We start from the raw sequence: 27,470 nt of genomic DNA on the forward strand, positions 1-27,470 counted from the left end.
TATCTCTCTCTCTCTCTCTCTCTCTCTCCATGTGCGTCTGTGTCTCTCTCTTTCCACCTGTGTCTGTCTCTCTGTGCCTCCGTGTGTGGCTCTCTGTCAATTTATCTCTCTCTCTCTCTCTCCATGTGCGTCTGTGTCTCTCTCTTTCCACCTGTGTCTGTCTCTCTGTGCCCCCGTGTGTGACTCTCTCTCTCTCTCTCTCTCTCTCTCTCTCTCTCTCTCCATGTGCGCCTGTGTCTCTCTCTTCCCACCGGTGTCTGTCTCTCTGTACCTCCGTGTGTGACTCTCTCTCTCTCTCTCTCTCCATGTGCGTCTGTGTCTCTCTCTTTCCACCTGTGTCTGTCTCTCTGTGCCTCCGAGTGTGACTCTCTCTCTCGCTCTCTCTCTCTCTCTCCATGTGCGTCTGTGTCTCTCTCTTTCCACCTGTGTCTGTGCCTCCGTGTGTGACTCTCTCTCTCTCTCTCTCCATGTGCGTCTGTGTCTCTCTCTTCCCACCTGTGTCTGTCTCTCTGTGCCTCCGTGTGTGACTCTCTCTCTCTCGCTCTCTCTCTCTCTCTCTCTATCTATCTGTAAGTCTTCCCCCACCCCACCCCTTTACAAACCGAGAATCATAATCAAGGGAATATGGGATTCGAACCCGCAGTCATCGGATTCTGACATGACAAAGGGACACAACTCGGGGTGCCGTGCTCTGTCTAATCAAAGCCAAAGAATCAATCAATCCCTTGGAATCACGTTTTGCTTTCGTGGCGGAATTATTCGAACCTTTGCCACGTGCGAACACACGTGATTTATCCTGTGTATTATGACTGACTTTTAGTTCCAGAGATGAGGTTATCTTATTAAATGATATACAAAATTAAAACAAATATATCCAATTGGAGCCCAGAATAATCCTTAATCTCAAACTGAGGCACTTTAGACTTACCAAATTATTCTTGACTTGTGTTGGAGTCCTTTTGTTACATATTCTGTCGGGTTTATATGTTTATGTGCTCTAGAATAACGGTATTTTGTCACTGGAACGTGTCTGAAAATAGTTCTAGAATATTTGCCATCATAAAAGTATTTTGTTGGTCGTGTTTTAGCCTCGCTCTAATTCTGTCGGCGTATGACAGGGAATTAAATCACCGTCTATATCTGCGTTCACCCGTCACATCAACATGTCGTTTGTCGTTGTGTAACACAAAGATGCTTTCGAATTGGTATCAATTTGTGTCACAGAATCAAAATTAGGCTATTCGACCCCGTTCTTGTCAGTTTGATTCCGTATAAATGAAAGACGTGCCTGTCCAATTAACGCCTTCGTGTCAACCATGTGTGCAAATTTACAGGGAATTGTGGGATTCAACGAATTGGTCTCCGCAACTATCATTAACATGCAGAGCTCTGTGAGGGATTAGTTGGGTGCACTTTCTGCCCTTCTGAGAAATAACTCCGACGTCGGTAATAGATCTGAAGGGGGGATTCCTCATTGACGTGTGCTTGACCTTTGGGGCAACTGTCCATGGCGGGAAGGCCTTGCAAATATCACAGACCTCAGCAGCGTCGCCGAGGGGCAGTAGACATTTGGTTGTCGCTGACAACGTCTTTGTGGGTCAAGGCTTATCATGTTGATGGGGTCCGCCATTGACAAAATATACAGATGAAACTGACTTGCTGGAGGTGCGACTCCGAGCTGTTGTTTTATACTGGAGACGTGAGATTTGTCTCGGCGTCTGTGACGTCACACAATACATGGTCTGTACTGATGTGTGGTATTGTGGTGAGTGAAACTCGTGAGTGGGTGAGTGAGTGAGTTGGGTATCCAATCCATCTTTTGTTCTGGTTGTCGTTAGCAGCAATATTCCAGCTGTATGAAGGCGGCTTGTAACTAATAGGGTCTGGACAAGACAACCCAGTGGTCGATATAATGAACATCGGGGTGCGATGACGTGCAATCAACCAAGTCACCAAGCCTGGCCACTTGATCCATTAAATCGCCTTACAACCAGCATAGGTTTCTGGGGACCTATTCTAACCCAGAAATCCGACGGACCTTCTGATCTTCGGGGCTTCGGAGTGTGAGACAACGGGTTTTTAGTGCTTGGCAAACTCGTCGCTCGAATGAATCAATGAAGTACCTTGAAGGTTCTAGCTGGACTATATTTCTACAATACGATTAACGAATCTTGAGGTTGAAAAATGACAGAAAACGTATGTACATTTGTATGAACAAAGATCAAAGCAAAGGACATTGGACTGTGATTTACGCCGCTACTATCAGTATTACACCACGACGTGTCATCGTGATGATGAAGGAGTGAGTGAGTGAGTATGGTTTTACGCCGCTTTTAGCAATATTCCAGCAATATCACGGCGGGGGATACCAGAAATGGGCTTCACACATTGTACCCATGTCGGGAATCGAACCCGGGTCTTCGGCGTGACGAGCGAACGCTTTAACCACTAGGCTACCCGACCGCCTCGATGATGAAGGAAGTCACCGGACTAACATCTTGTCCTGAAATGAACATATTTTACAGAAATATAGTTATAAAATATAATAAAAGGGATCCCAGAAACTTTCTTCATATCCTGATACTGCAGTAATCTAGACGTGTCAAACATTCTAGACTTGCATGGGCTGTATTGGATATATTTGTTTCCGGGTCTGTATGGCAGACTAGGAAATCTCTAACTGTTGTAGGTGTAACAGGTTTACCGATTTGGTGATGCCCACGAGCATGCGTATACCCATTAGGGAATCGAACCCGGGTCTTCGGCGTGAACACCTGTAGGTTACCCCAACAAATGTAGAACATGTTAATACTAAATGATGTGACCGTGCATATCACGATATCAAAATTGTCAAAACTGCGGCAATATATTCACACATAGAGGTTGTTTATCTCAGAAAACGCAAAATGAAAAGACACGACTGAAAGCAGTTTTCTCAATGACTGAGTACAAAGTCTGTGAACAGGCTGGTCTGACGTCAATGATTAGGACCGGGCCTGCCAGAAATAATTTTTTAATCCTGATAGCAAAATTGACAAATCACGTTTAACCATAAAAAAACAGTAGCAGGGCACTTAAAAGCCATTAGACCAAAATAAAATTGTCGTACGAAAATACACGTCAGCTACGAATGAGTGAGTGCTAAAGTACATATTTCATTTTTATAACACAATTTAGTTTAATGTATTTACAAGCTTTGATATATTCCCTCATCGCATGAAGCAAGCATGTTTGACAAACATCATGTCATTTTTGTTAGACGTTGAATCATCTGTTCTTCACACACACACACACACACACACACGCACGCACGCACGCACGCACGCACAGACAAGAGGGCCATTGCAGCGGTCACAAAATGACATGACAACAAATAACCTGTCTTCAAAAACGCCCGTCATGTTATACGAGCTATATGCGTCAGGATATGGCGTTACATTGATTACAGTGAAATCCCTACACCATTCCTGCCCGAGTTATGGGGTGTCGGAAAAAGTCGATGCCCGATGTCATCTCGGACTTTTTACCTTGAAGCCTTGTTAACTCGAAGTCCTTGGGAGCAGCATTGTTGTGTCAGTTAATATTACTAGCGGACAATAACGTTATTATAAAGTTCAATATAATATATTTATTCACAAACTATTCCTGCAGACATCTCCCAGGCTTCGATGTTGCAATTATCAATTTGCTGTTCATGCACGCAGCACAATTTGGATGTTTTCCTGCTTGTTGGGAGAATGATACACAAACTCCTGTTTTTTAAATGTAAAACCACACAATGATTGGTTAGCTATCAGTTGATTATAAAAATTAAATTAAAATTATTTAAGCGTAAACAAAGCATACGTATGTTATGGATTGCTGAGAATCAACGTTTACGCGCTGGGATGGCGCAAAACGAACTTGTCTCACATCTAATGTTCATATTAACGAAACATCATCTCTTTGAAGACGTCATCTTCAGCAGGGTAACTCTCGTGACTTGTCACCGACCGGAAGTCCACGTGTGACGTCACGCCAACAAGACAACCATTTTCGAGTTGTGCATTTCAACGGAATCAATCTCAAACTGCCACCTAAACAACTCGTAGGCAACGGTTGAGGGGCACAACATCCGGCCCCGACGTCCAGCAATACACCCAATTCTGCCTTAAAGTCACCATCAAGCACGCCCAGCTTGGTGTAGACAGCATCTGAGGTCCAGAAGAAAAGACTCTTTTTACATCGGAGTTCCTATGATTACACAGTGCCATTTAGAAAGTGTTCAAATGCAACAAATGTTATATTTGGGATACCAGTTCTTAGTAAAGTTCAAATTCTTGTACTTCCGGGGGCTGAGTCCCATTCGGGATTCGAGTCTACACTCTCAGTGTGAGGCACTTAATCGCCGGCACACAAAGTCAGTGATCTAATCTACTCAGCCACTGAGGCTTCCACAATAGATTGGAACAGTATTTTGTTCACTTGAATGGGATGGGACGACATCGGTCGAAATAATGTCGTATATATACCCTTTGTGCATACGCAGGGACGTAAAGTCTCGATGCGACAGCATAATGCCCTCCTACATGTTGCACGCGTTGAATGAGACTTTTTAAGGCAACATTACATTGCTGTACTGCCATGGCCAGCTGTTTCTCCTGACCTCTTCCCCACAGAACATGTCGGGAACGAGATGGATCGACGTCTACGACAGGACCAGAACCATTACTGTACTGCCATGGCCGGCTGTTTCTCCTGACCTCCCCCCCCACAGAACATGTTTGGGACGAGATGAGTCGACGTCTACGACAGGACCAGAATCACCCGGTAACGCTTGCTCGTGCAGTTGGCACAATCTTTGGTTGACATTTGGAACAGCATTCCCCAGGCTGTTTTCAATCATCTGGTGTTTTCAATGCGCCGCCGCTGCCTCGTCCGTATTAACGCCAGTGGTGGTCACACCCGGTTAGCCGGATTGCAACACCAACCCGCTTTTAGGGCGTGTCGCTCTGTCTCCTGTTGCCAGGTATTAGTTTTGTGAATGAAATTTCCTATGATAAAACATTGATCAGACGAATGACCAAACATCACTTTGTATGAAATATATTGTCCTGGCTCACTTTAATACCATTCAACTTTGACAGGGCATTTCAGGACAAACCATCTCATATATTGTTTGAACTAGCCAATCAAACGTCAAACTGTATAGCAATCAAAATCCCGGATTAAAAGTTATTCCAAACATACACACCTTTTGCATTAAATTACAACAAAAAATAGATATTAAATTTCCTTTTCCTATGTATTTAGTAACGATAAATTAAATGTCTTTGATTAGGTGTAGGCGATGTGAACAAGATGTTGAAGGACGGCAATTTCAATTTTCAATCCAAGGAAGGAAGTTGTAATAAATGCCACGCTTAAAATTGAGACATTATGTGAGATGGGTCATGAAATGTGTGCTTGCAGAGTGAAATTATTTTTAAGAAACTTCAATCAAACTTGCTTGGAGTGCCATTTTGCCAGGACCTATTTCCTTTCAATGTGATCGTTCAGCGTGCACACGTTTAAACGCTTAATCCAGTCAGTTTGTGTCCAGGCATTGTGGTAAAGGTAAGGCGACACAAGAATAATTAATTGTGTCGGGCACATTGTAAGTGAGGAGGACGGAATATTGAAAACAAAAATAACGCAGGAGCAACACTTAATATCATATTCTCCACCAAGATAACAAACAAAAAATTGGCGCACTCGGCCCTTTAATATAATGTCAGCTGTCAAATTGTATTTCACGGATAACAATGTATGCTTCATACGACACGGGAATTATATCAATATATATTTTTTTTAAATATATTTTTGTTGGCAATAAAAATGACTGACGCGCTGGATTTAGAGTGACGCACCTTCTTGAACCTAAACGAAATAAGGTTGGCTGACATTTCTTTTAAAAACCTCTTTTCTGATTCTGAGTGAGTTAAGATAAAGGTGAGATAAAATTCAGTTTAAATCATATCACGGACAACGTTGACGATATATACAACGTTTGTTACCACCACGACCACGAGTATAGTGCAATCAAAACAAGGATCTTAATCAGGGCGAGTCTGGAATTTGAACCCGCTGTCATCGGGTCCTGCCACGACTGAGGGAAACAAGTCTGTTCAGCGAATAACAGTTCAGCGGATATGAAGCCCATTCTTACCACCATAACTATTATTTAAATGTAGTTTGCAGATAGGAGACGTTCATATTCAACCTGTTCGTAGTTTAGTCATAAAAGTTACCACCATACCATTGTGCGTTATGCGGTGTCATAAAAGAAAATGTTTCCTTTGAACTTCCACAGTAGAACGTCACAGCATAGAACAAACCAACAGTTCAGACACGTCAAACAGTTTACTGCTAATAAAATAATATAAACGTCAAGAAAGAGGAGAGAATAAAGAGTCTGGCGATGAGGGGGGCCTCAATGTAATATTGCAAAGCAGGTAGAAACGTTTCACCTTGAGACAAGAACAGAAATGAGTGGGCGTGGGGGGCTTGCTACTGCGTGATGTTGAACAGGTGGTCTGATCATACTACCAGTCAGGATGTTGGCTGCGTTACATTCATAACACAATAGGTTTGCACATTTCCTCCTTGCCATTCGTCTTCTTCATATGTATTGTCTTCTTCTTGTCCATACATTTAAGAATATTTTTTAAACCCATACCTCCACCCAGTTGTCCTTCCTTTATGCTGCGCAAAGACGCACACACACACGGGCACGCACACACACGCACGCAGTCACGCACGTACACGCATCTCTGTCAGATAGCTCACATAAGTCATATCATTCAGTGACTGGCTTTATGGAGGGATTGGACGTCCACCATGTGTCCACGCACGCACGCACGCAAACAAACAAACAAACACCCACACAAACACACATAAACAAACACACACACATTCACACAAATAAACACACAATCACACACAGAGAGACACCGACACAAACACACTCACAGAGAAACGCAAACAAACAAACACACACACACATCGTTGACACTATACATTTATAGTTCTAATCTGAACTCTCACCATGTTGATGGACATCCGTCTCATTGCATCATTGGAATGTTGCATTTGTCGCCCCGTCCACTTGTCATTAATCGCTATGCTAATGTACCTCCGAGAGTTATGAATTAAGTGAGTGAGTGAGTTGGGTTTAACGCCGCTTTTAACAGTATTCCAGTTATATCGCCGTGTGTCAGCTTAATGTGGGAGGAAAGCCCGAAGTGATGAAGGTCTTAGACGTTTACCACTTCAGTGAAACCCACGAGCACGGGTATGGTGCTAACAAACCTAGAAACATAATCGGGGCGAACCGGGATTCGAACCCACAATCAAAGGTTTCTGGCGTGCCCAAGGGACGCAACTCTGCACAGCGAATCGCGGCGCCTTAGACGACTGGGCCGCCCGTGCCCCCCTCTGAATTAAGAGATGAAACCATCTCCTATGTAGATGAACAATCGGGCCTTTCACACTACCCTCCCTTCTTTAATTCTCAACTCAACACAACTCTTGCTGCCCAGTACTTTTGAAGTGAGTGAGGTTTAACACCGCTTTGAACAGAATTTCAGTTGTATCAGGGCGTGCCAGTTTGATGTCGGGGGAAAGCCAGAAGCAATGCTGGGTGCTGGTGTCTATGTGAACACCTCATATTTCCCAATGTGAAACTGAGGCAATGTCTCTATGTACTAAGGGCAATAATCAATTTATACTTGTCATACAGTTTGAGTCTTCTTGATGTATTAGCTGGTTATACTTGTTGTATCTGAACATTAAACACTCTAGTCTTCTTGATGTATTAGCTAGGTATAATTATTGTATGTGAACATTAAGCACTCTAGTCTTCTTGATGTATTAGCTAGGTATAATTATTGAATGTGAACATTAAATACTCTAGTCTTCTTGATGTATTACTTAGTTATACTTATGGTATGTGAACATTATACACTCTAGTCTTCTTGGTGAACACGCTAATTATACTTTTTGTATGTGAACATTATACACTCTAGTCATTTTGATGTATTAGCTAGTTATACTTATTGTATGTGAACATTATACACTCTAGTCCTCTTGATGTATTAGCTAGTTATACTTTTTGTATGTGAACATTATAAACTCTAGTCTTCTTGATGTATACGCTAGTTATACTTATTGTATGTGAACATTATACATTCTAGCTTTCTTGATGTATTAGCTAGTTATACTTATGGTATGTGAACTTTATACATTCTAGCCTTCTTGATGTATTAGCTAGTTATACTTATTGTATGTGAACATTATACACTCTAGTCTTCTTGGTGTATTAGCTAGTTATACTTATTGTATGTGAACATTATACACTCTAGTCTTCTTGGTGTATTAGCTAGTTATACTTATTGTATGTGAACATTTTACACTTTAGTCTTCTTGATGTATTAGCTACTTATACTTATTGTATGTGAACATTATACACTCTAGTCTTCTTGGTGAAAACGCTGCTTATACTTATTGTATGTGAACATTATACACTCTAGTCTTCTTGATGTATTAGCTAGTTATACTTTTTGTATGTGAACATTATACACTCTAGTCATTTTGATGTATTAGCTAGTTATACTTATTGTATGTGAACATTATACACTCTAGTCTTCTTGATGTATTAGCTAGTTATGCTTTTTGTATGTGAACATTATACACTCTAGTCTTCTTGATGTATACGCTAGTTATACTTATTGTATGTGAACATTATACATTCTAGCTTTCTTGATGTATTAGCTAGTTATACTTATGGTATGTGAACATTATACATTCTAGCTTTCTTGATGTATTAGTTAGTTATACTTATTGTATGTGAACATTATACACTCTAGTCTTCTTGATGTATTAGCTAGTTATACTTATTGTATGTGAACATTATACACTCTAGTCTTCTTGATGTATTAGCTTGTTATACTTATTGTATGTGAACATTATACACTCTAGTCTTCTTGATGTATTAGCTACTTATACTTATTGTATGTGAACATTATACACTCTAGTCTTCTTGATGTATACGCTAGTTATACTTATTGTATGTGAACATTATACACTTTAGTCTTCTTGATGTATTAGCTAGTTATACTTATTGTATGTGAACATTATACACTCTAGTCTTCTTGGTGAAAACGCTGCTTATACTTATTGTATGTGAACATTATACACTCTAGTCTTCTCGATGTATTAGCTAGTTATACTTTTTGTATGTGAACATTAAAAACTCTAGTCTTCTTGATGCATTAGCTAGTTATACTTATTGTATGTGACCATTATACACTTTAGCCTTCTTGACGTAAACGCTAGGTATACTTATTGTATGTGAACATTATACACTCTAGTCTTCTTGGTGAAAACGCTACTTATACTTATTGCATGTGAACATTATACACTTTAGTCTTCTTGATGTAAATGCTAGTTATACTTATGGTATGTGAATATTATACACTCTAGTCTTCTTGATGTATACGCTAGTTGTACTTATTGTATGTGAACATTAAATACTCTAGTCTTCTTGATGTATTAGCTAGTTATACTTTTTGTATGTGAACATTATACACTCTAGTCTTCTTGATGTATACGCTAGTTATACTTATTGTATGTGAACATTATACATTCTAGCTTTCTTGATGTATTACCTAGTTATACTTATGGTATGTGAACATTATACACTCTAGTCTTCTTGGTGAACACGCTAGTTATACTTATTGTATGTGAACATTATACACTCTAGTCTACTTGATGCATACGCTAGTTATACTTATTGTATGTGAACATTATACACTCTAGTCTACTTGATGTATTAGCTAGTTATACTTATTGTATGTGAACATTATACACTCTAGTCTTCTTGATGTATTAGCTAGTTATACTTTTTGTATGTGAACATTATAAACTCTAGTCTTCTTGATGTATACGATAGTTATACTTATTGTATGTGAACATTATACATTCTAGCTTTCTTGATGTATTAGCTAGTTATACTTATGGTATGTGAACATTATACATTCTAGCTTTCTTGATGTATTAGTTAGTTATACTTATTGTATGTGAACATTATACACTCTAGTCTTCTTGATGTATTAGCTAGTAATACTTATTGTATGTGAACATTATACACTCTAGTCTTCTTGATGTATTAGCTTGTTATACTTATTGTATGTGAACATTATACACTCTAGTCTTCTTGATGTATTAGCTACTTATACTTATTGTATGTGAACATTATACACTCTAGTCTTCTTGATGTATTAGCTAGTTATACTTATTGTATGTGAACATTATACACTTTAGTCTTCTTGATGTATTAGCTAGTTATACTTATTGTATGTGAACAGTATACACTCTAGTCTTCTTGGTGAAAACGCTGCTTATACTTATTGTATGTGAACATTATACACTCTAGTCTTCTCGATGTATTAGCTAGTTATACTTTTTGTATGTGAACATTAAAAACTCTAGTCTTCTTGATGCATTAGCTAGTTATACTTATTGTATGTGACCATTATACACTTTAGCCTTCTTGACGTAAACGCTAGGTATACTTATTGTATGTGAACATTATACACTCTAGTCTTCTTGGTGAAAACGCTACTTATACTTATTGCATGTGAACATTATACACTCTAGTCTTCTTGATGTAAATGCTAGTTATACTTATGGTATGTGAATATTATACACTCTTGTCTTCTTGATGTATACGCTAGTTGTACTTATTGTATGTGAACATTAAATACTCTAGTCTTCTTGGTGTATTAGCTAGTTATACTTTTTGTATGTGAACATTATACACTCTAGTCTTCTTGATGTATACGCTAGTTATACTTATTGTATGTGAACATTATACATTCTAGCTTTCTTGATGTATTACCTAGTTATACTTATGGTATGTGAACATTATACACTCTAGTCTTCTTGGTGAACACGCTAATTATACTTATTGTATGTGAACATTATACACTCTAGTCTTCTTGATGCATACGCTAGTTATACTTATTGTATGTGAACATTATACACTCTAGTCTACTTGATGTATACGCTAGTTATACTTATTGTATGTGAACATTATACATTTTAGTCTTCTTGATGTATTCGCTAGTTATACTTATTGTATGTGAATATTATACACTCTAGTCTTCTTGGTGAAAACGCTGCTTATACTTATTGTATGTGAACATTATACACGCTAGTCTACTTGATGTAGACGCTAGTTATACTTATTGTATGTGAATATTATACACTCTAGTCTTCTTGGTGAAAACGCTACTTATACTTATTGTATGTGAACATTATACACTGTATTAGCTAGTTATACTTTTTGTATGTGAACATTATACACTCTAGTCTTCTTGATGTATTAGCTAGTTATACTTATTGTATGTGAACATTATACATTTTAGCTTTCTTGATGTATTAGCTAGTTATACTTATGGTATGTGAACATTATACATTTTAGCTTTCTTGATGTATTAGTTAGTTATACTTATGGTATGTGAACATTATACACTCTAGTCTTCTTGATGTATTAGCTAGTTATACTTATTGTATGCGAACATTATACACTCTAGTCTTCTTGATGTATTAGCTAGTTATACTTATTGTATGTGAACATTATACATTCTAGCCTTCTTGATGTATTAGCTAGTTATACTTATTGTATGTGAACATTATACACTCTAGTCTTCTTGGTGTATTAGCTACTTATACTTATTTTATGTGAACATTAAACACCCTAGCCTGCTTGATTTATTAGCTAGTTATACTAATTGTATTGGACCATTGAAGACCCTAGTCTTCTTTATGTAAACGCCAGCTATACTTATAATAATGTATTTGACCATTAATACGGTTGTCTTCCCGATACCAATATGGACTGCCTCCCTGGCCTGTTCGTTGCGCGTCCGAGAGCCGCTTAACCAAAAGACGTTAAAAGATGGTACTTGTTGTTACCCTGTCTGGCGCTTGACATTAAGGGGTTAAAACAAGGACTGGTCGGCTCGGAGTCAGTATACTGTGTCTGAGTGGGCTATTCATGTTAAACTGTGGCATTGAATCTCAGTGGGCAAGCACTATGAATCGGCATCAGTCCGGACTAGTACAAGCAGCCACACACGCACACACGTACGCACGTGCATGCACGTCGCTCTAAAAGTGTTATTATCTTGGACGCGACGTTAAACCCTATTTCACCTCACCTCACTTGATACAAATAAAATTTGGTTGAAACATTGGTAGTTATTCAATATAAATACGTCAGCTGATGGAATTGGATCATTTGACACCACATCCTTCGACAAAACGCTTATTGTATTGAAAGCTATATTAATTAAATGTCACCATAAAACAGCAGGAGCATGTTTCATGTTTACGATACATTTGGAAAGATCAACACTAAAACATTCTCACCTGAAGTGTGGTTTAACGTGTGTACACTCAACTACTCTTTAAGTGGTAAATACTAGTGAAGCTGTTTGCAACATCTGAATCCTCCAATCACTCTTTCTATCCTACACATTCCATCCCTCCTAAACACTTCATCTTAGGTTATGTAAAAGCACTTAACGATCGCAACCGAACCCGCCCGCCCTTCTGTTAACCATGTCCTGAAGTTAGCTGCCCTAGGACCCGACTCCGTACAAATGACCGTTTAATGAACATATTCCGTTCATCTTGAAACTCAGCAGTGCGCGACAGTTCTGTCAATCAAGCTCTGCGAGTAATGTACACCACGTTACGATGGATGATTAACGCGCGGTACCTCCCCTTTATAAGCGTGTATCGGTTCTGTCTCTCTATATATATCCCAATTATGCAGTGCAAACTCAACGCTACAACCACCTGTAGGTAACACAGACGCCGACCGCTGGACAACGAACACACCATGCCATACGACACAGCTGAGGCGAGAGGACTGCGAGACCAGTGACTGTCGCAGCCGTGTTTCAGGGGGGTTCTCAGCGTCCGTCAGCGACAAAGCTGGTTGATTTAACTGAGCGGAGTACTTTAGGAACGATCGGGACACTATGGCTTCCAACGGAGGGAGAGCTGAGAACGGCATCGCCTTGACGAGTAGTAACATTGCCCTTACAGAAAAGCCAGCCATCACGTAAGTACCTAATAGTATAAGTCCTATCAATATTCCTTTTCGTTGGAAGAATGTATATTTTTATCGTGTGTGGCACCGTGATGGTAAACCGCTTTTGTGTTATTCGTATTTAAGCTTGCTATAGGTGTTTAATATCCGTAGAAATATTCCAGTGACCACGAAAAGATTTGGTTATTGTTCACCTTCGAGGTTCGGCAATTGTACACTTATTCACTGCAGAGAGGAACAAACCATGTAGAGGTATCTGTTGTGTTAAGTGTTTGTTGTACATCTACTATAGTCAACCCTGTTTATAGCGGACTCATTTTACCTTTATATTATGTTTGTTTTATTCAGTGTTCGTTATGCAAAAAACAGTCGCTATATGGCTGATATTTTCGTTCCTGGCAATTATTACCAACGACACGTTAAATTGAAACTAAATCATTATTACAAATACACAAACACATTCCCTTCACCGATGCTCTTAATAATGAGTCTTAGCTACAATCGATGTTTCCCTGTGCTCGATTGCATAATTACAGAACATACACCTTATGTAACAGCCTAATTATTCCGAGTTGATTGTTATAATACAAAGACCACAATGACGCATATCCTGGGATTCTTGTATAATCGTTCATCCTGCAATTCAGCATATATATATATATATATATATATATATATATATATATATATATATATATATATATATATATATGAGTGTGAATTCACGATGCCAACGAGATCAAATGCCAGCGCGCCGCAATGACGTCAGAAATCAGTTTGGCACCAATTGTGTAACTTAAGGTCGTTATTCTATTACAGAACACGTTCCAGAATATGCATCTTCCAAACATCAGGCGTCTGAAACAGTCAATCAGTCGAGGTGTTAAACATATTCCAGGTGCACACTGAATACGGCATCGCTTTCTCGCGAGAATAACTAGTTTTTATTCACGGCGTTCAATCAGTTTAAACAGATAAACAAATAAAGTGAGAAAAAATCCTATTATTTGTCGTTTTGATGCCCCTGAGTGCGAAATAATACGCCAGCGATATAATCACGTTGTTACAGGGGGAAACTCAAGGCGCGATGTTCGTGGTGTGTTGTCTCTTGGCACAAGAGAAACAAAGGCGGTTTCTTTGATGTTTTCAGAGCCATTGTCGGTTTATCATTTGAACATTGGTCGTTATTTCACATGCAGAGCAACCTGATTTACTACTTTGAATTATTCAAGCATATTTGAATACATAAACTCGGTTCGGTAATGAGGACACGCGTCACAGACTCGGATGACAGAAAACGATATTAAGAAAATATTTTTTCTCCTCGTTGCGACATATACTTGTCAGTATAAGGCATGATGCTAATCTGCCTTTGGGCGATGATTGGACCACGCGTGTCAGAACACTCCCCGTGACTCGGTCCTTGATGAACAGCGGTACTAATTTATATCACGGACGTAAACTGCAGTCGTGGTGGATTGTTACGTTTAATTTCCGGATTTTGAAATGAATGAATAAGAGATAGTTTTAGATCGCCTTATAAATAAAGATACGCAGCTGACACTGATTATGGAAACACATGGCAGTGAATTGTGTTGAAGTGGAACCCGGATCTCACCAAGTAGAGGGGCGGTCGGGTAGCCTAGTGGTTAAAGCGTTCGCTCGTCACGCCGAAGACCCGGGTTCGATTCCCGACATGGGCACAATGTGTGAAGCCCATTTCTGGTGTCCCCCGCCGTGATATTGCTGGAATATTGCTAAAAGCGGCGTAAAACCATACTCACTCACTCACTCACTCACCAAGTAGATTACACATATAGTGCACTCTTTGTCTTGCTGAGGTATGGTGTGGGCGTAGCTCGGTTGCTTCGACGTTTGTCATGGGTATCAAATACCCGAGTTCTATACATGGGTGGTATGGGATAGCTCAGTGGCCCAAGCATTCGCCATTTCAGTCATCTACCCGGGTTCTATAAAGGAGTTTGGGGACCCCAGAGACCAAAGGATTCACTCGAGTTCCGAGTTCCGTGTGACGTAGCTCGGTGACCAAAGCGGCCTCTCTTCACGCCCAATACTCGGGTTCTACAAAGGTTGGTTGGTTGGTTTGTTGTTTAACGCCGCACTCAGCAGTATTCCAGCTATATGACGGCGGTCTGTAAATAATCGAGTCTGGACCAGACAATCCAGTGATTGATATCATGAGCATCGATCCACGCAATTGGAATCCATGACATGCATCAACCAAGTCAGCGAGCCTGACCACCCGATCCCGTTAGTCGCCTTTTACGACAAGCATAGTCACCTGTAACGGCAAGCATGGGTTGCTGAAGATCTATTCTACCCCGGAATCTTCACGGGTCTTCTACAAAGGGGCGGTGTGCGGTAGCCCAACGACGAAAGCGCTCTTTCTTGACGTCAGATAGTGAGTGAGTGAGTTGGGTTTAACGCCGCTTTTAACAGTATTCCAGTTATATCGCGGCGTGTCAGCTTAATGTGGGAGGAAAGCCCGAAGTGATGCAGGTGTCAGACGTTCACCACTTCGGTGAAACCCACGAGCACGGGTATGGTGCTGACAAACCTAGAAACATAATCGGGGTGAACCGGGATTCGAACTCACAATCATAGGTTTCTGGCGTGCCTAAGGGACGCAACTCTGCTTAGCCAATCGCGGCGCCTAAGACGACTGGGCCACTCGTGCCCCCTGACGTCAGATAAGCGGGTTTACAAAGGGGTCGTGTGGGCTGCCAAAAACTTTGCTTTTTTACACTGGTTCAGTAGACACAATAAGGATATTTATACTGAGGTGATATATCAACAAAGCTTGACATAACGCGGCGTTGAACAGAATTCCACTAAAATAGCACCGCAGTTTACAACGGCGGTTTACAGAGGGGTCGTGCTGACAGACCAGGGACCATAATCGCGCTAAAATGGGACACCAACGTATCCTAACAGACCCCCAAACAATCTTATCATTACTGGATACAGTTTAATCTGCCAAAACCGGACTCTGAATAATCCGGATCTCTGCCATTATCGACCGCCTCCGTGGATAGGAGAGAGGAAGGTCGGTGGTTCGATTCTCGGCCACGTAATACCAAAAGATTGTACTTGGATCCGGACCTAAACTAAACTTTCGATTCCACTGCATGTACATTTGCTACGTAGTTACTAACTATATATACTGCTGTTGCCTCGCGGGAAACTTTATGATGTGAAGTAAAGTGGTGTGTAGTCTAGACAAGAGATTGGATACGGCTGTGTTTGAAATCAGGGGGTTTTATGTCCGGAAGTCATTCATGCTTGCGTCATAAGACTGACGAACAATTTCCTAAGTCATTCTTCAACTGGAGAGTTAATGCAAAGCTGATTTTTTCCCCAGCGGTCTTATCACAACATTTCTTCAAGAACAAATTAAATAACAGTTCATCATTTTCTGGCTGTGCAGGGGGAGTGCATGTGGTCACACGTCTGAGCTTGCATTGCAGGAAAACAGGTTGTTAGTAAGGTTGTGGCCTTATAATTGAAAGTGTAGCGATCTCATTGAAGGTTTAGCGTTATGGTTGAAAGTGTAGCGATCTCATTGAAGGTTTAGCGTTATGATTGAAAGTGTAGCGATCTCATTGAAGGTTTAGCGTTATGGTTGAAAGTGTAGCGATCTCATTGAAGGTTTAGCGTTATGGTTGAAAGTGTAGCGATCTCATTGAAGGTTTAGCGTTATGATTGAAAGTGTAGCGATCTCATTGAAGGTTTAGCGTTATGGTTGAAAGTGTAGCGATCTCATTGAAGGTTTAGCGTTATGATTGAAAGTGTAGCGATCTCATTGAAGGTTTAGCGTTATGATTGAAAGTGTAGCGATCTCATTGAAGGTTTAGCGTTATGGTTGAAAGTGTAGCGATCTCATTGAAGGTTTAGCGTTATGGTTGAAAGTGTAGCGATCTCATTGAAGGTTTAGCGTTATGACTGAAAGTGTAGCGATCTCATTGAAGGTTTAGCGTTATGATTGAAAGTGTAGCGTCCTCATTGAAGGTTTAACGTTATGATTGAAAGTGTAGCGTCCTCATTGAAGGTACAACGTTATGATTGAAAGTGTAGCGATCTCATTGATGGGACAACGTTATGATTGAAAGTGTAGCGTTCTCATTGATGGTGTAGCGTTATGGTTGAAAGTGTAGCGTTCTCATTGATGGTACAGCGTTATGGTTGAAAGTGTAGCGATCTCATTTAGGTTTAGCGTTATGGTTGAAAGAGTAGCGTTCTCATTGATGGTACAGCGTTATGGTTGAAAGTGTAGCGTCCTCATTGAAGTTGTAGCGTTATGATTGAAAGTGTAGCGTTCTCATTGATGGTGTAGCGTTATGATTGAAAGTGTAGCGTTCTCATTGAAGTTGTAGCGTTATGATTGAAAGAGTAGAGTCTTCATTGAAGGTGTAGCCTTATGATTGAAAGTGTAGCGTCCTCATTGAAGGTGTAGCGTTATGATTGAAAGTGTAGTGATCTCATTGATGGTACGGTGTTATGATTGAAAGAGTAGAGTCTTCATTAAAAGGTGTAGTGTTATGACTGAAAGTGTAGCGTTCTCATTGAAGGTGTAGCGTTATGATTGAAAGTGTAGAGTTTTCATTGATGGTGTAACATTATGCTTGAAAGTGAAGCCTTGTCATTAAATGTGTAATTTCATTGGAGGTGAGGCGTTATGATTGAAACTATAGTGTTCTCGTTTATGATGTAGCTTTGATTGAAAGTTTTGCGTTCTCAGTGATGGCGTAACGTTATGGTTCAAAGTATTGCTATCTCTTTGATGGCGTAGTGGTATGATTGAAAGTGAAGGGTTCTCGTTGACGGCGCAGGATTATTTTTGAAAGTGTGACGTTTTCACTGAAAGCGTTCGGTTATGATTGAAACTATTGCTTCTCATTGATGGTTATGAATCAAAGTATAGCGATCCTATTGACGGTATAGCGCTGTGATTAAATGTGTAGCGTTCTGATCATCTCCCCGAGCAAGGGAGTTAACTGACTATAACAGTCCAGTTTCCACCCTTGCCGAACTGGGCTGGTATCATTGGGTTACATTTTGGCTGGACTTACGAGTCTATGCATAGTTCAATCAAAATCGCGCAACCAAATCGAAATCCTGTTCGTAAACTGTCGTGCAGAGTTCGGTCGATTGCAAGATTTGCAAATAATGTGCACCGCCAACTCCTTGTCAACAGATATTTTCTAACTCTTTATATGTTTTTAATCAAGGTGCTCGCGTGATTTGATGCACTTCGCGATGTAAGACCCGTTTTATCACAATATAGATTTTGATTATCGATCAGATCGTCTTGATTGGGCGCCGCCGTTTTGTTTGAAGCAAATGCAAGTGATATGAGAGGTGGAATCTGATTGGTCCATAGGAGAGGCTTAGAAGGGACATAACTCGTAAAAGCCAGGTGGCGCTACGACCGAGCCCAGAAATTCCTGCCTAGTTCGGCAAGGGTCGAAAATGGACTTTTAAAGTCCGTTAACTCTCTGATGATGCGTTCTGACTGATGGCTTGATGGATGAAGGTGAAGCCTAATCATTAAAGGTGTAACCTTACCATTGGTGACATTGAATTAACATTGGAGGTATAGCGTTATATATAATTCATTGACGGGGATATCACTGACGAAAGAGCGTACTGCTGTAGGAGTAGCGTTGTATTTTGCAGTGTAGCGTATAATGTGACAATTGTATCAAAAAGAACCTTTTGGGGTGGATCATTTGATATCCTCTGTGTGCGCGGTGGTGATTTTAGTGGTGGTGGATTTTGATGGAGAGTATGATTGCATCAGGCCCAGTTGGGTGGATTACCTGTAACCCCAAAGGAGAATATTCCTCACACCGGGAGCTCTGAACCTACCCGACTGTTGTATCCATGGCGTTTAACAGGGTCCAGGCACCGGCCATTGCCATGTACAGACAGCATGACGCATCCCGCCGAACAAGGAATTAACCGCAGTAGCCGGTACATACACTCAAGAATAATGAATGAAGATAAATGCACTGTTACTTGAGTTTAGAATCCCTGTCTCCAGCCATCAGTATTGTCTCGCTTGCTTGGTTTTATATCAATCTTGTTTTATAAATTTCCCTTGCTGCCGGCAAGAATGGAGATTTATTATCGGGCGACGTTACTGTGGCGATCAACACGGAAAGCTTTTTTCCTAGATTTCCCGTGGGCGCGAAAACTTCATGGAAAGCTGACAAAATAGGCCCATTAAGATATTCCATGTGTCAGTTTCCAGTGTCTAGGTTTACAGTTGACGCTCACGCTCATTGGCGTTTTAGTTGTATATAACTTATTGAGACTTGAGTGAAAACATGTTAAGACCTTATCAACCATGGATTTATCTCAAATCTCTGTGATAGAAGGGTTCATGCCTCAGCACTCCCGGTAATTTGGTTCCAATACCCAATACCATGTTGAGTTTCCGGGGCAGAAAGGTCCGAGTACCTAGTCTTCACCTGCCGATTCCGGTCCCGTACCCGTGGGTATTCCGGGCAAAAAAGTCCCAATACTCAACACTGGTCTCCACGTGGGTATTCTGGGCAAAGAGGTCCCAGTACTCAACACTGGTCTCCACGTGGGTATTCTGGGCAGAGAGGTCCCAATACTCAACACTGGTCTCCACGTGGGTATTCTGGGCAGAGAGGTCCCAATACTCAACACTGGTCTCCACGTGGGTATTCTGGGCAAAGAGGTCCCAATACTCAACACTGGTCCCCCCGTGGGTATCCTGGGCAAAGAGGGCCCAATACTCAACATTGGTCTCCCCGTGGGTATTCTTGGCAAAGAGGTTCCAATACTCAACACTGGTCTCCCCGTGGGTATTCTGGGCAGAGAGTTTCCAATACTCAACATTGGTCTCCCCGTGGGTATTCTTGGCAAAGAGGTTCCAATACTCAACACGGGTCTCTACGTGGGTATTCTGGGCAAAGAGGTCCCAGTACTCAACACTGGTCTCCACGTGGGTATTCTGGGCAGAGAGGTCCCAATACTCAACACTGGTCTCCACGTGGGTATTCTGGGCAGAGAGGTCCCAATACTCAACACTGGTCCCCCCGTGGGTATCCTGGGCAAAGAGGGCCCAATACTCAACATTGGTCTCCCCGTGGGTATTCTTGGCAAAGAGGTTCCAATACTCAACACTGGTCTCCCCGTGGGTATTCTGGGCAGAGAGTTTCCAATACTCAACATTGGTCTCCCCGTGGGTATTCTTGGCAAAGAGGTTCCAATACTCAACACGGGTCTCCACGTGGGTATTCTGGGCAAAGAGGTCCCAGTACTCAACACTGGTCTCCACATGGGTATTCTGGGCAGAGAGGTCCCAATACTCAACACTGGTCTCCACGTGGGTATCCTGGGCAAAGAGGGCCCAATACTCAACATTGGTCTCCCCGTGGGTATTCTTGGCAAAGAGGTTCCAATACTCAACACTGGTCTCCCCGTGGGTATTCTGGGCAGAGAGTTTCCAATACTCAACACGGGTCTCCACGTGGGTATTCTGGGCAAAGAGGTCCCAGTACTCAACACTGGTCTCCACGTGGGTATTCTGGGCAGAGAGGTCCCAATACTCAACACTGTTCTCCACGTGGGTATTCTGGGCAGAGAGGTCCCAATACTCAACACTGGTCTCCACGTGGGTATTCTGGGCAAAGAGGTCCCAATACTCAACACTGGTCCCCCCGTGGGTATCCTGGGCAAAGAGGGCCCAATACTCAACATTGGTCTCCCCGTGGGTATTCTTGGCAAAGAGGTCCCAATACTCAACACTGGTCTCCCCGTGGGTATTCTGGGCAGAGAGTTTCCGATACTCAACATTGGTCTCCCCGTGGGTATTCTTGGCAAAGAGGTTCCAATACTCAAGATTGGTCTCCCCGTGGGTATTTTGGGCAAAAAGGTCCCAATACTCAACATTGGTCTCCCCGTGGGTATTCTGGGCAAAAAGGTTCCAATACTCAACATGAGCGAGTGAGTGAGTAAGGTTTTACGCCGCTTATAGCAATATTCCACCAAAAACACGACGGGAGACACCAGGAATGGGCTTCACACATTGTACCCAAGTCGGGAATCGAACCCGGGTCTTCGGCGTGACAAGCGAACGTTTTAACCACTAGGCTACCCGACCGCCCCTCTCATATAGTCCCCCATATACTCTGAGGATATTTCGGGGGAAACATATGTCCACCGCACCCTATACTTGTCTCTGTGGGTATTCCGGTACTATACATGTCAACAATACCCCTTGCTTGTCTGTGTGTATTCCGGGACTATATATGTCAACAATACCCCTTGCTTGTCTGTGTGTGTATTCCGGGACTAAATATATCAACCATACCCCTAGCTTGTCTGTGTGTGTATTCCGGGACTATATATATCAACCATACCCCTAGCTTGTCTGTGTGTGTATTACGGGACTATATATGTCCACTGTACCCCTAGCTTGTCTGTGTGTGTATTCCGGGACTATATATATCAACCATAACCCTAGCTTGTCTGTGTGTGTATTCCGGGACTATATATATCAACCATAACCCTAGCTTGTCTCTGTGGGTATTCCGGGACTATATATGTCAACCGTACCCCTTGCTTGTCTCTGTGGTTATTACGGGACTATATATGTCAACTGTACCCCATGCTTGTCTCTGTGGGTATTACGGGACTATATATGTCAACCGTACCCCTTGCTTGTCTCTGTGGGTATTACGGGACTATATATGTCAACCGTACCCCTTGCTTGTCTCTGTGGGTATTACGGGACTATATATGTCAACCGTACCCCTTGCTTGTCTCTGTGGGTATTCCGGGACTATATATGTCCACTGTACCCCTAGCTTGTCTGTGTGTGTATTCCGGGACTATATATATCAACCATAACCCTAGCTTGTCTGTGTGTGTATTACGGGACTATATATATCAACCATAACCCTAGCTTGTCTGTGTGTGTATTCCGGGACTATATATATCGACCATAACCCTAGCTTGTCTGTGTGTGTATTACGGGACTATATATATCAACCATAACCCTAGCTTGTCTGTGTGTGTATTACGGGACTATATATGTCAACCATAACCCTAGCTTGTCTGTGTGGGTATTCCGGGACTATATATGTCCACCATACCCCATGCTTGTCTCTGTGGGTATTCCGGGACCATATATGTCCACCATACCCCATGCTTGTCTCTGTGGGTATTCCGGTACTATATATGTCCACCATACCCCATGCTTGTCTCTGTGGATATTCCGGTACTATATATGTCCACCATACCCCATGCTTGTCTCTGTGGGTATTCCGGTACTATATATGTCCACCATACCCCATGCTTGTCTCTGTGGGTATTACGGGACCATATATGTCCACCATACCCCATGCTTGTCTATGTGGGTATTACGGGACTATATATGTCCACCATACCCCATGCTTGTCTATGTGGGTATTACGGGACTATATATGTCCACCATACCCCATGCTTGTCTCTGTGGGTATTCCGGTACTATATATGTCCACCATACCCCATGCTTGTCTCTGTGGGTATTCCGGGACTATATATGTCCCGGGTACCCCATGCTGTGGGTATTCTAGTGCAGATCTGGCCTATTTATGTAAGTCATTCGTTACTGCCTTCGCTAGTACCTTTTCGGTGATACGAGCAGTGTCGAAGCGTTGTCTGGAGAAGATTCGTCACAACTCGCATGTTTCCGTTACGTCATTTGGCTTGTCCTGGAATGACACGAGTTGGTCACGAATTCCGGAAGCCTGTTGGCGCAGTGGTGATGATTTCACACTGACGTACGAATGAGCGAAGCATTTGAATCAGCATCAAACGAACTAAAACGACAAGTTCCGAAAGAGGAAACACATGAAGGTTATATTGATTGGATAATTTATATAACCTGTCGTTTCTGAGCGCAGTAAAGCAGGATTCATTATTTGTGATGTTGTAGCGTTATGCTTGAAAGTGTAGCGATCCCATTGTGTTCTGTATTTTTATTTTCGAAATCGTTGTGGTTCCAAATGAAGCCGAATCGTTGAGATAGCTGACGTCTGATTGCTTGTAGAACCCACGCATCCTATATTTGATTGGGCGGTTCATTCCGGTTTCACTCGGCTTTCTATGAATGTGTGAAAAGGTGACTATGCTTGTCCCAAAAGGCGACTAACGGGATGGTCGGGTGGTCAAGCTCGCTGACTTGGTTGATGCATGTCATCGATCCCAATTGCTTGGATCGATGCTCATGATATCAATCACTGGACTGTCTGGTCCAGACTCCCCCCAGCCCCACTCCCCTGAATCCCGAATGCCATCTATGTTTTTCAGTCTCACTTGCTCACCCCTGAATCCCAAATACGTCTCAACACTAATCTAAAAAGCACTGCTTCTAACTTTGTTGTGACTTAGGGATCCTGACCGGTGTTAACGCACACATAGAGATAACAACGCGACTTTGTTTCGTAATGGTAAATATCCGGTATTAGGAATAAACATTGTATCTAGCGAACCTTGGAGGGCTAAATACATTGAGTTTAGTCCTTCCTAACGTAGTGTTTATTCCTTTGCAGCAATCCATCGGTCCGTCAGCTAGAGTAATTGCCCTTTGTCAAAGGGAAGCTACTCCAATACATAAGACGTCACTGCTAGATAGAATCTACCTGGCCTGTCGAATGTAACTATAAATCCCAGAGGCCAACAGTTATGGAAACTGTGTCCTCGCAAAGTAGTTTCTCTCCATGTATATCTCCATGTTATCAAACCTTGTAAAATTCCCCAATTACGTCCATGTATGTGTTCGGCACTCATTTTCGGTATCGTGGTCTATTATTGGATTGTGATAACATTTGTCCAAGGAATTTGTCCAGATTCCTGTTGCTTAATTCTGACTCGTTCGCTGACAAGAGCGACGCCATATTTGTTTGTAAACACTGGAAGTAGTACCTACCTGACCTGTGACCGTGAAGATCCCGGGTAGAATAGGTCTTCAGCAACACATGCTTGCCGTTAAAGGCGACTCTGCTTGTCGTAAAAGGCGACTAACGGGATCGGGTGCTCAGGTTCGCTGACTTGGTTGATGCATGGCATGGATTCCAATTGCGTGGATCGATGCTCATGATATTAATCACTGGATTGTCTGGTCCAGACTCGATTATTTACAGACCGCCGTCATATAGTTAGAATATTGCTGAGTGCGGCGTTAAACAACCAACCAACTAACCTGTCCTTTTATATTTGCATATTTATACTTATATGACCCCGATGGATACCGTTTTTATCCGCTGGTTCATCTTGCCGAGAACCTATACCCATAAATGGATAAGACAGTGATCGGTGATTCCCCGTGAAAATACCGGGTAAACCGAGTCTCTTGTATCGCATACTCGACCCAAGTTGTGTTTCGCCGTGCATAGACGTGGCTCGTTGATCACGTTGTCAGCCAGTGGTTTGCCTGGACCAGAATCGCTTATTTACAGACCGCTTTGATATAGCTACAATTCTGCTCATATATTGGGATTGATTATGTCAAAATCCAAAATTCCTTTCAGCCATAAGTAAAATCAGCAAAAGAAGTTTGCGTCTTAAACTTATATTGCTGTGTTTTCTCGCTTATTTTGCCTATATGGCTTCTAAAAGTGGTCAAAAGTGGTCTGTTGGGAGATCGGAAATAAACAGAACGAAGCCAATCAGTTAATTCTGGATGGGGAACAGGACTTTATTTTGCTTCATCAAGGTTGATTTCATTTCATTCGTGTAAAGGTCATTTAATTTCGACAGATTAAAACAAAATTTAAATCTTTAGCTCAGATTTCTTTGCAATTTAATCGCCGTTTTGTATTGTGAAGCGTAATCATGTCTTGGTGCTGTGCAGTTTCAAAAATGACTAGTAAAACAAAGGATTCTTTCAAAACGTGGTTTCAATTCGGTGGTTCTCGAACGGTCGTTGAGGTTTCAACCATAATGCTTTGTCGTCAAATATTTGATTTTTAAAGTTTTTATTTTGCTGTTCACAAATAATCAAAATGCAAAATACACAGTAAAAATTACCATTTTTCTATTCTGTCAACGATATTGTTCGTCAAAGACGATTTCAAATGTGAAACGAATGTTTGACAAATGCTGCTTCGTGTACCTGGTATGGTGGTACTTAGGCCCTGGATATCATTACATGGTTCACGGCCAAACTTTGGGATTAACTCACAACGAATGTCGGCGATTCGGTGTGCTTTCCGGGTTAAAAGGTCCGTGGATTTATACGACAGGAATACCGAATTCGAACCAGGTGGGTCAGCGTCATGACCCGGAAAGTCCCGCTAAATTTAGGGTTCTTGCCTTGTTTGACATGAAGCGTGTAATTAAAGAGGGCGAACGTTTTCCATCAACCCCCAGGTGGGTCTCTGACGTTGAGGACTGACGACCCCGTGTAGCGTTGGGATTTAAATAATATCAACAACTCATTCATTGTAAACTCCAGGTTTAAATGGTTACAGAAAGTGACATATTTTGTCACGATAGTTTGGTATTTTATTGTTTGAGACATTTCGAACGAAGCTACTGGGCAAAGAAAGCATCCACTGGGAAATTGCATTTGACCAAAACACTGCAAACGTTATCAAAACGTTACCCGGCTGCACCGAAACACTGCAAAGGTCATGTCCAATACACAACTGTGACAGCCCTAGCCAAACACATCATCATCAAATACCCATATCTTGTATGTTTCATTTTGAACCACCATCCTACATGTGTGTAAACTTTCTTTTGCCAAGCAGTTTATTTATTTGATGTTAAAGGGAGTCATGGAGTTTTGTAAGATTTGTTGGTTGGTTTGTTGTTTAACGCCACACTCAGCAATATTCCAGCTATATGACGGCGATCGGTAAACAATCGAGTCTGGACCAGACAATCCAGTGATAGACATCATGAGCATCGATCCACGCAATTGGGATCGATGACAAGCATCAACCAAGTCAGCGAGTCTGACCACCCTATCCCGTTAGTCGCCCCTTACGATAAGCATAGTCGCCTCTTACGATAAGCATAGTCGCCTTATTTGGCAAGCATGGGTTGCTGAAGATCTATTCTACCCCGGATCTTCACGGGTCAGTTTTGTAAGAACATCTATTACTTTATTTGAGAATATATGGTAGTTTCAAAAAGTGAGTTGGTGTATACCTCTTTCTGAGCAGTGTGCCCTAGGCGGGAGACACGAAGAATGGCCTCACACGTAGACCCCATTGGGAGAATCGAACCCGGGCCTTCCGTGTAAGGAGCTGAAGCCTTGACTCCGTTCATGTAGTTACCGCACCCTCCCAGTTTCATATGTTACCGACATGCAGAATATGGTTAAATAATGTACCTTTTCATGGATGAAATTCGGTGTATGATGTCACCAGCGTTGTATTTTTATGTATAAATAATATAAGCAACTGGTTATTTGTATATTTTTTACGTATATCATGTTTCTTTGAAATTTAAATTTTATTCTTTAATTGTAAAAAATAACCGTTTATGAGCGAACCTTTTAAGTGTGTGTGGGTATTATTTAAGTCAACGGGTTGTCCGGTTCACCGTGCAGAGTTCCGTCCCTTAGGCTCACAAGACACCTAGGGTCGTGGGTTCGAATCCTATCCCATGATTAGGTGTCTGAGGTATCCCACCACCGTTCCCGTGCTCGTGAATTTCGCCAAAGAGGTAAACGTCTAAAACCTGCATCATTTCAAGCTTTCTTCTGCATCTAACTGACACGCCTTGATATAACTGAAATATAGTTCAAAGCGGCTTAAAGACATAAACACTATAGACATTGTTTCGTAGCTTCGATGGCAATTGTTGGAATTTATTTTATTTTATTTTATTTATTTAAGTTTATTTTGTGTAATTCCAAAAATGCGTCCAGCAGATTTATAGTAAGTACCGCCCTTTTCTGGTAACACTGACTTTGCAGGGATCAAATTCCTTGTTCTCTCCCTCTTGTTTCAGTAAACAGGGCCACCGTCACAGTACCCGGCGTTTGACCCTTGTTCCGACTTCATTGCTTATTCTATCCTTGTATAATTATTATGACCATACATTCACCATGTTGACAGGTTAGCTACTTGACCGAGGTAATGTGTGCCACATGCTCCTTATAAAGACATTGATAGCGTTAACCCCGATCCCATGAGCAAGGAGTGAACTGTTGGGATTACAGGGTTCATTCCCTTGGGGTTACAGGATCCTGTGATCGTTGGTTAGAATCGCATGATTATCATTCCTGGTGTGTCAGCACCATACATACCGACCCGTGAAGATCCGGGGAAGAATA

At 41.7% G+C, this 27,470-nt stretch overlaps 1 protein-coding gene across 2 annotated transcripts in view; it reads left to right on the forward strand.

Moving 5' to 3' along the window:
• Nucleotides 1–12,899: 12,899 nt before the first annotated feature.
• The window catches only part of LOC139471624 (neprilysin-like), a 76,387-nt gene continuing 61,816 nt past the window's right edge, over nucleotides 12,900–27,470 (forward strand). For both annotated transcript variants that reach the window (XR_011653857.1, XM_071254014.1), the window contains exon 1: nucleotides 12,900–13,153. Coding sequence is in view for 1 of the 2 variants with exons in the window: in XM_071254014.1 (XP_071110115.1) it covers nucleotides 13,071–13,153 (83 nt within the window). In the remaining variant the exon portion in view is untranslated. The remainder of the gene's footprint in view (nucleotides 13,154–27,470) is intronic.

This window comes from Haliotis cracherodii, unplaced genomic scaffold (assembly GCF_022045235.1).
Source record: "Haliotis cracherodii isolate W230 unplaced genomic scaffold, xgHalCrac1.p SCAF_23, whole genome shotgun sequence".
Classification (NCBI taxonomy): domain Eukaryota; kingdom Metazoa; phylum Mollusca; class Gastropoda; order Lepetellida; family Haliotidae; genus Haliotis; species Haliotis cracherodii.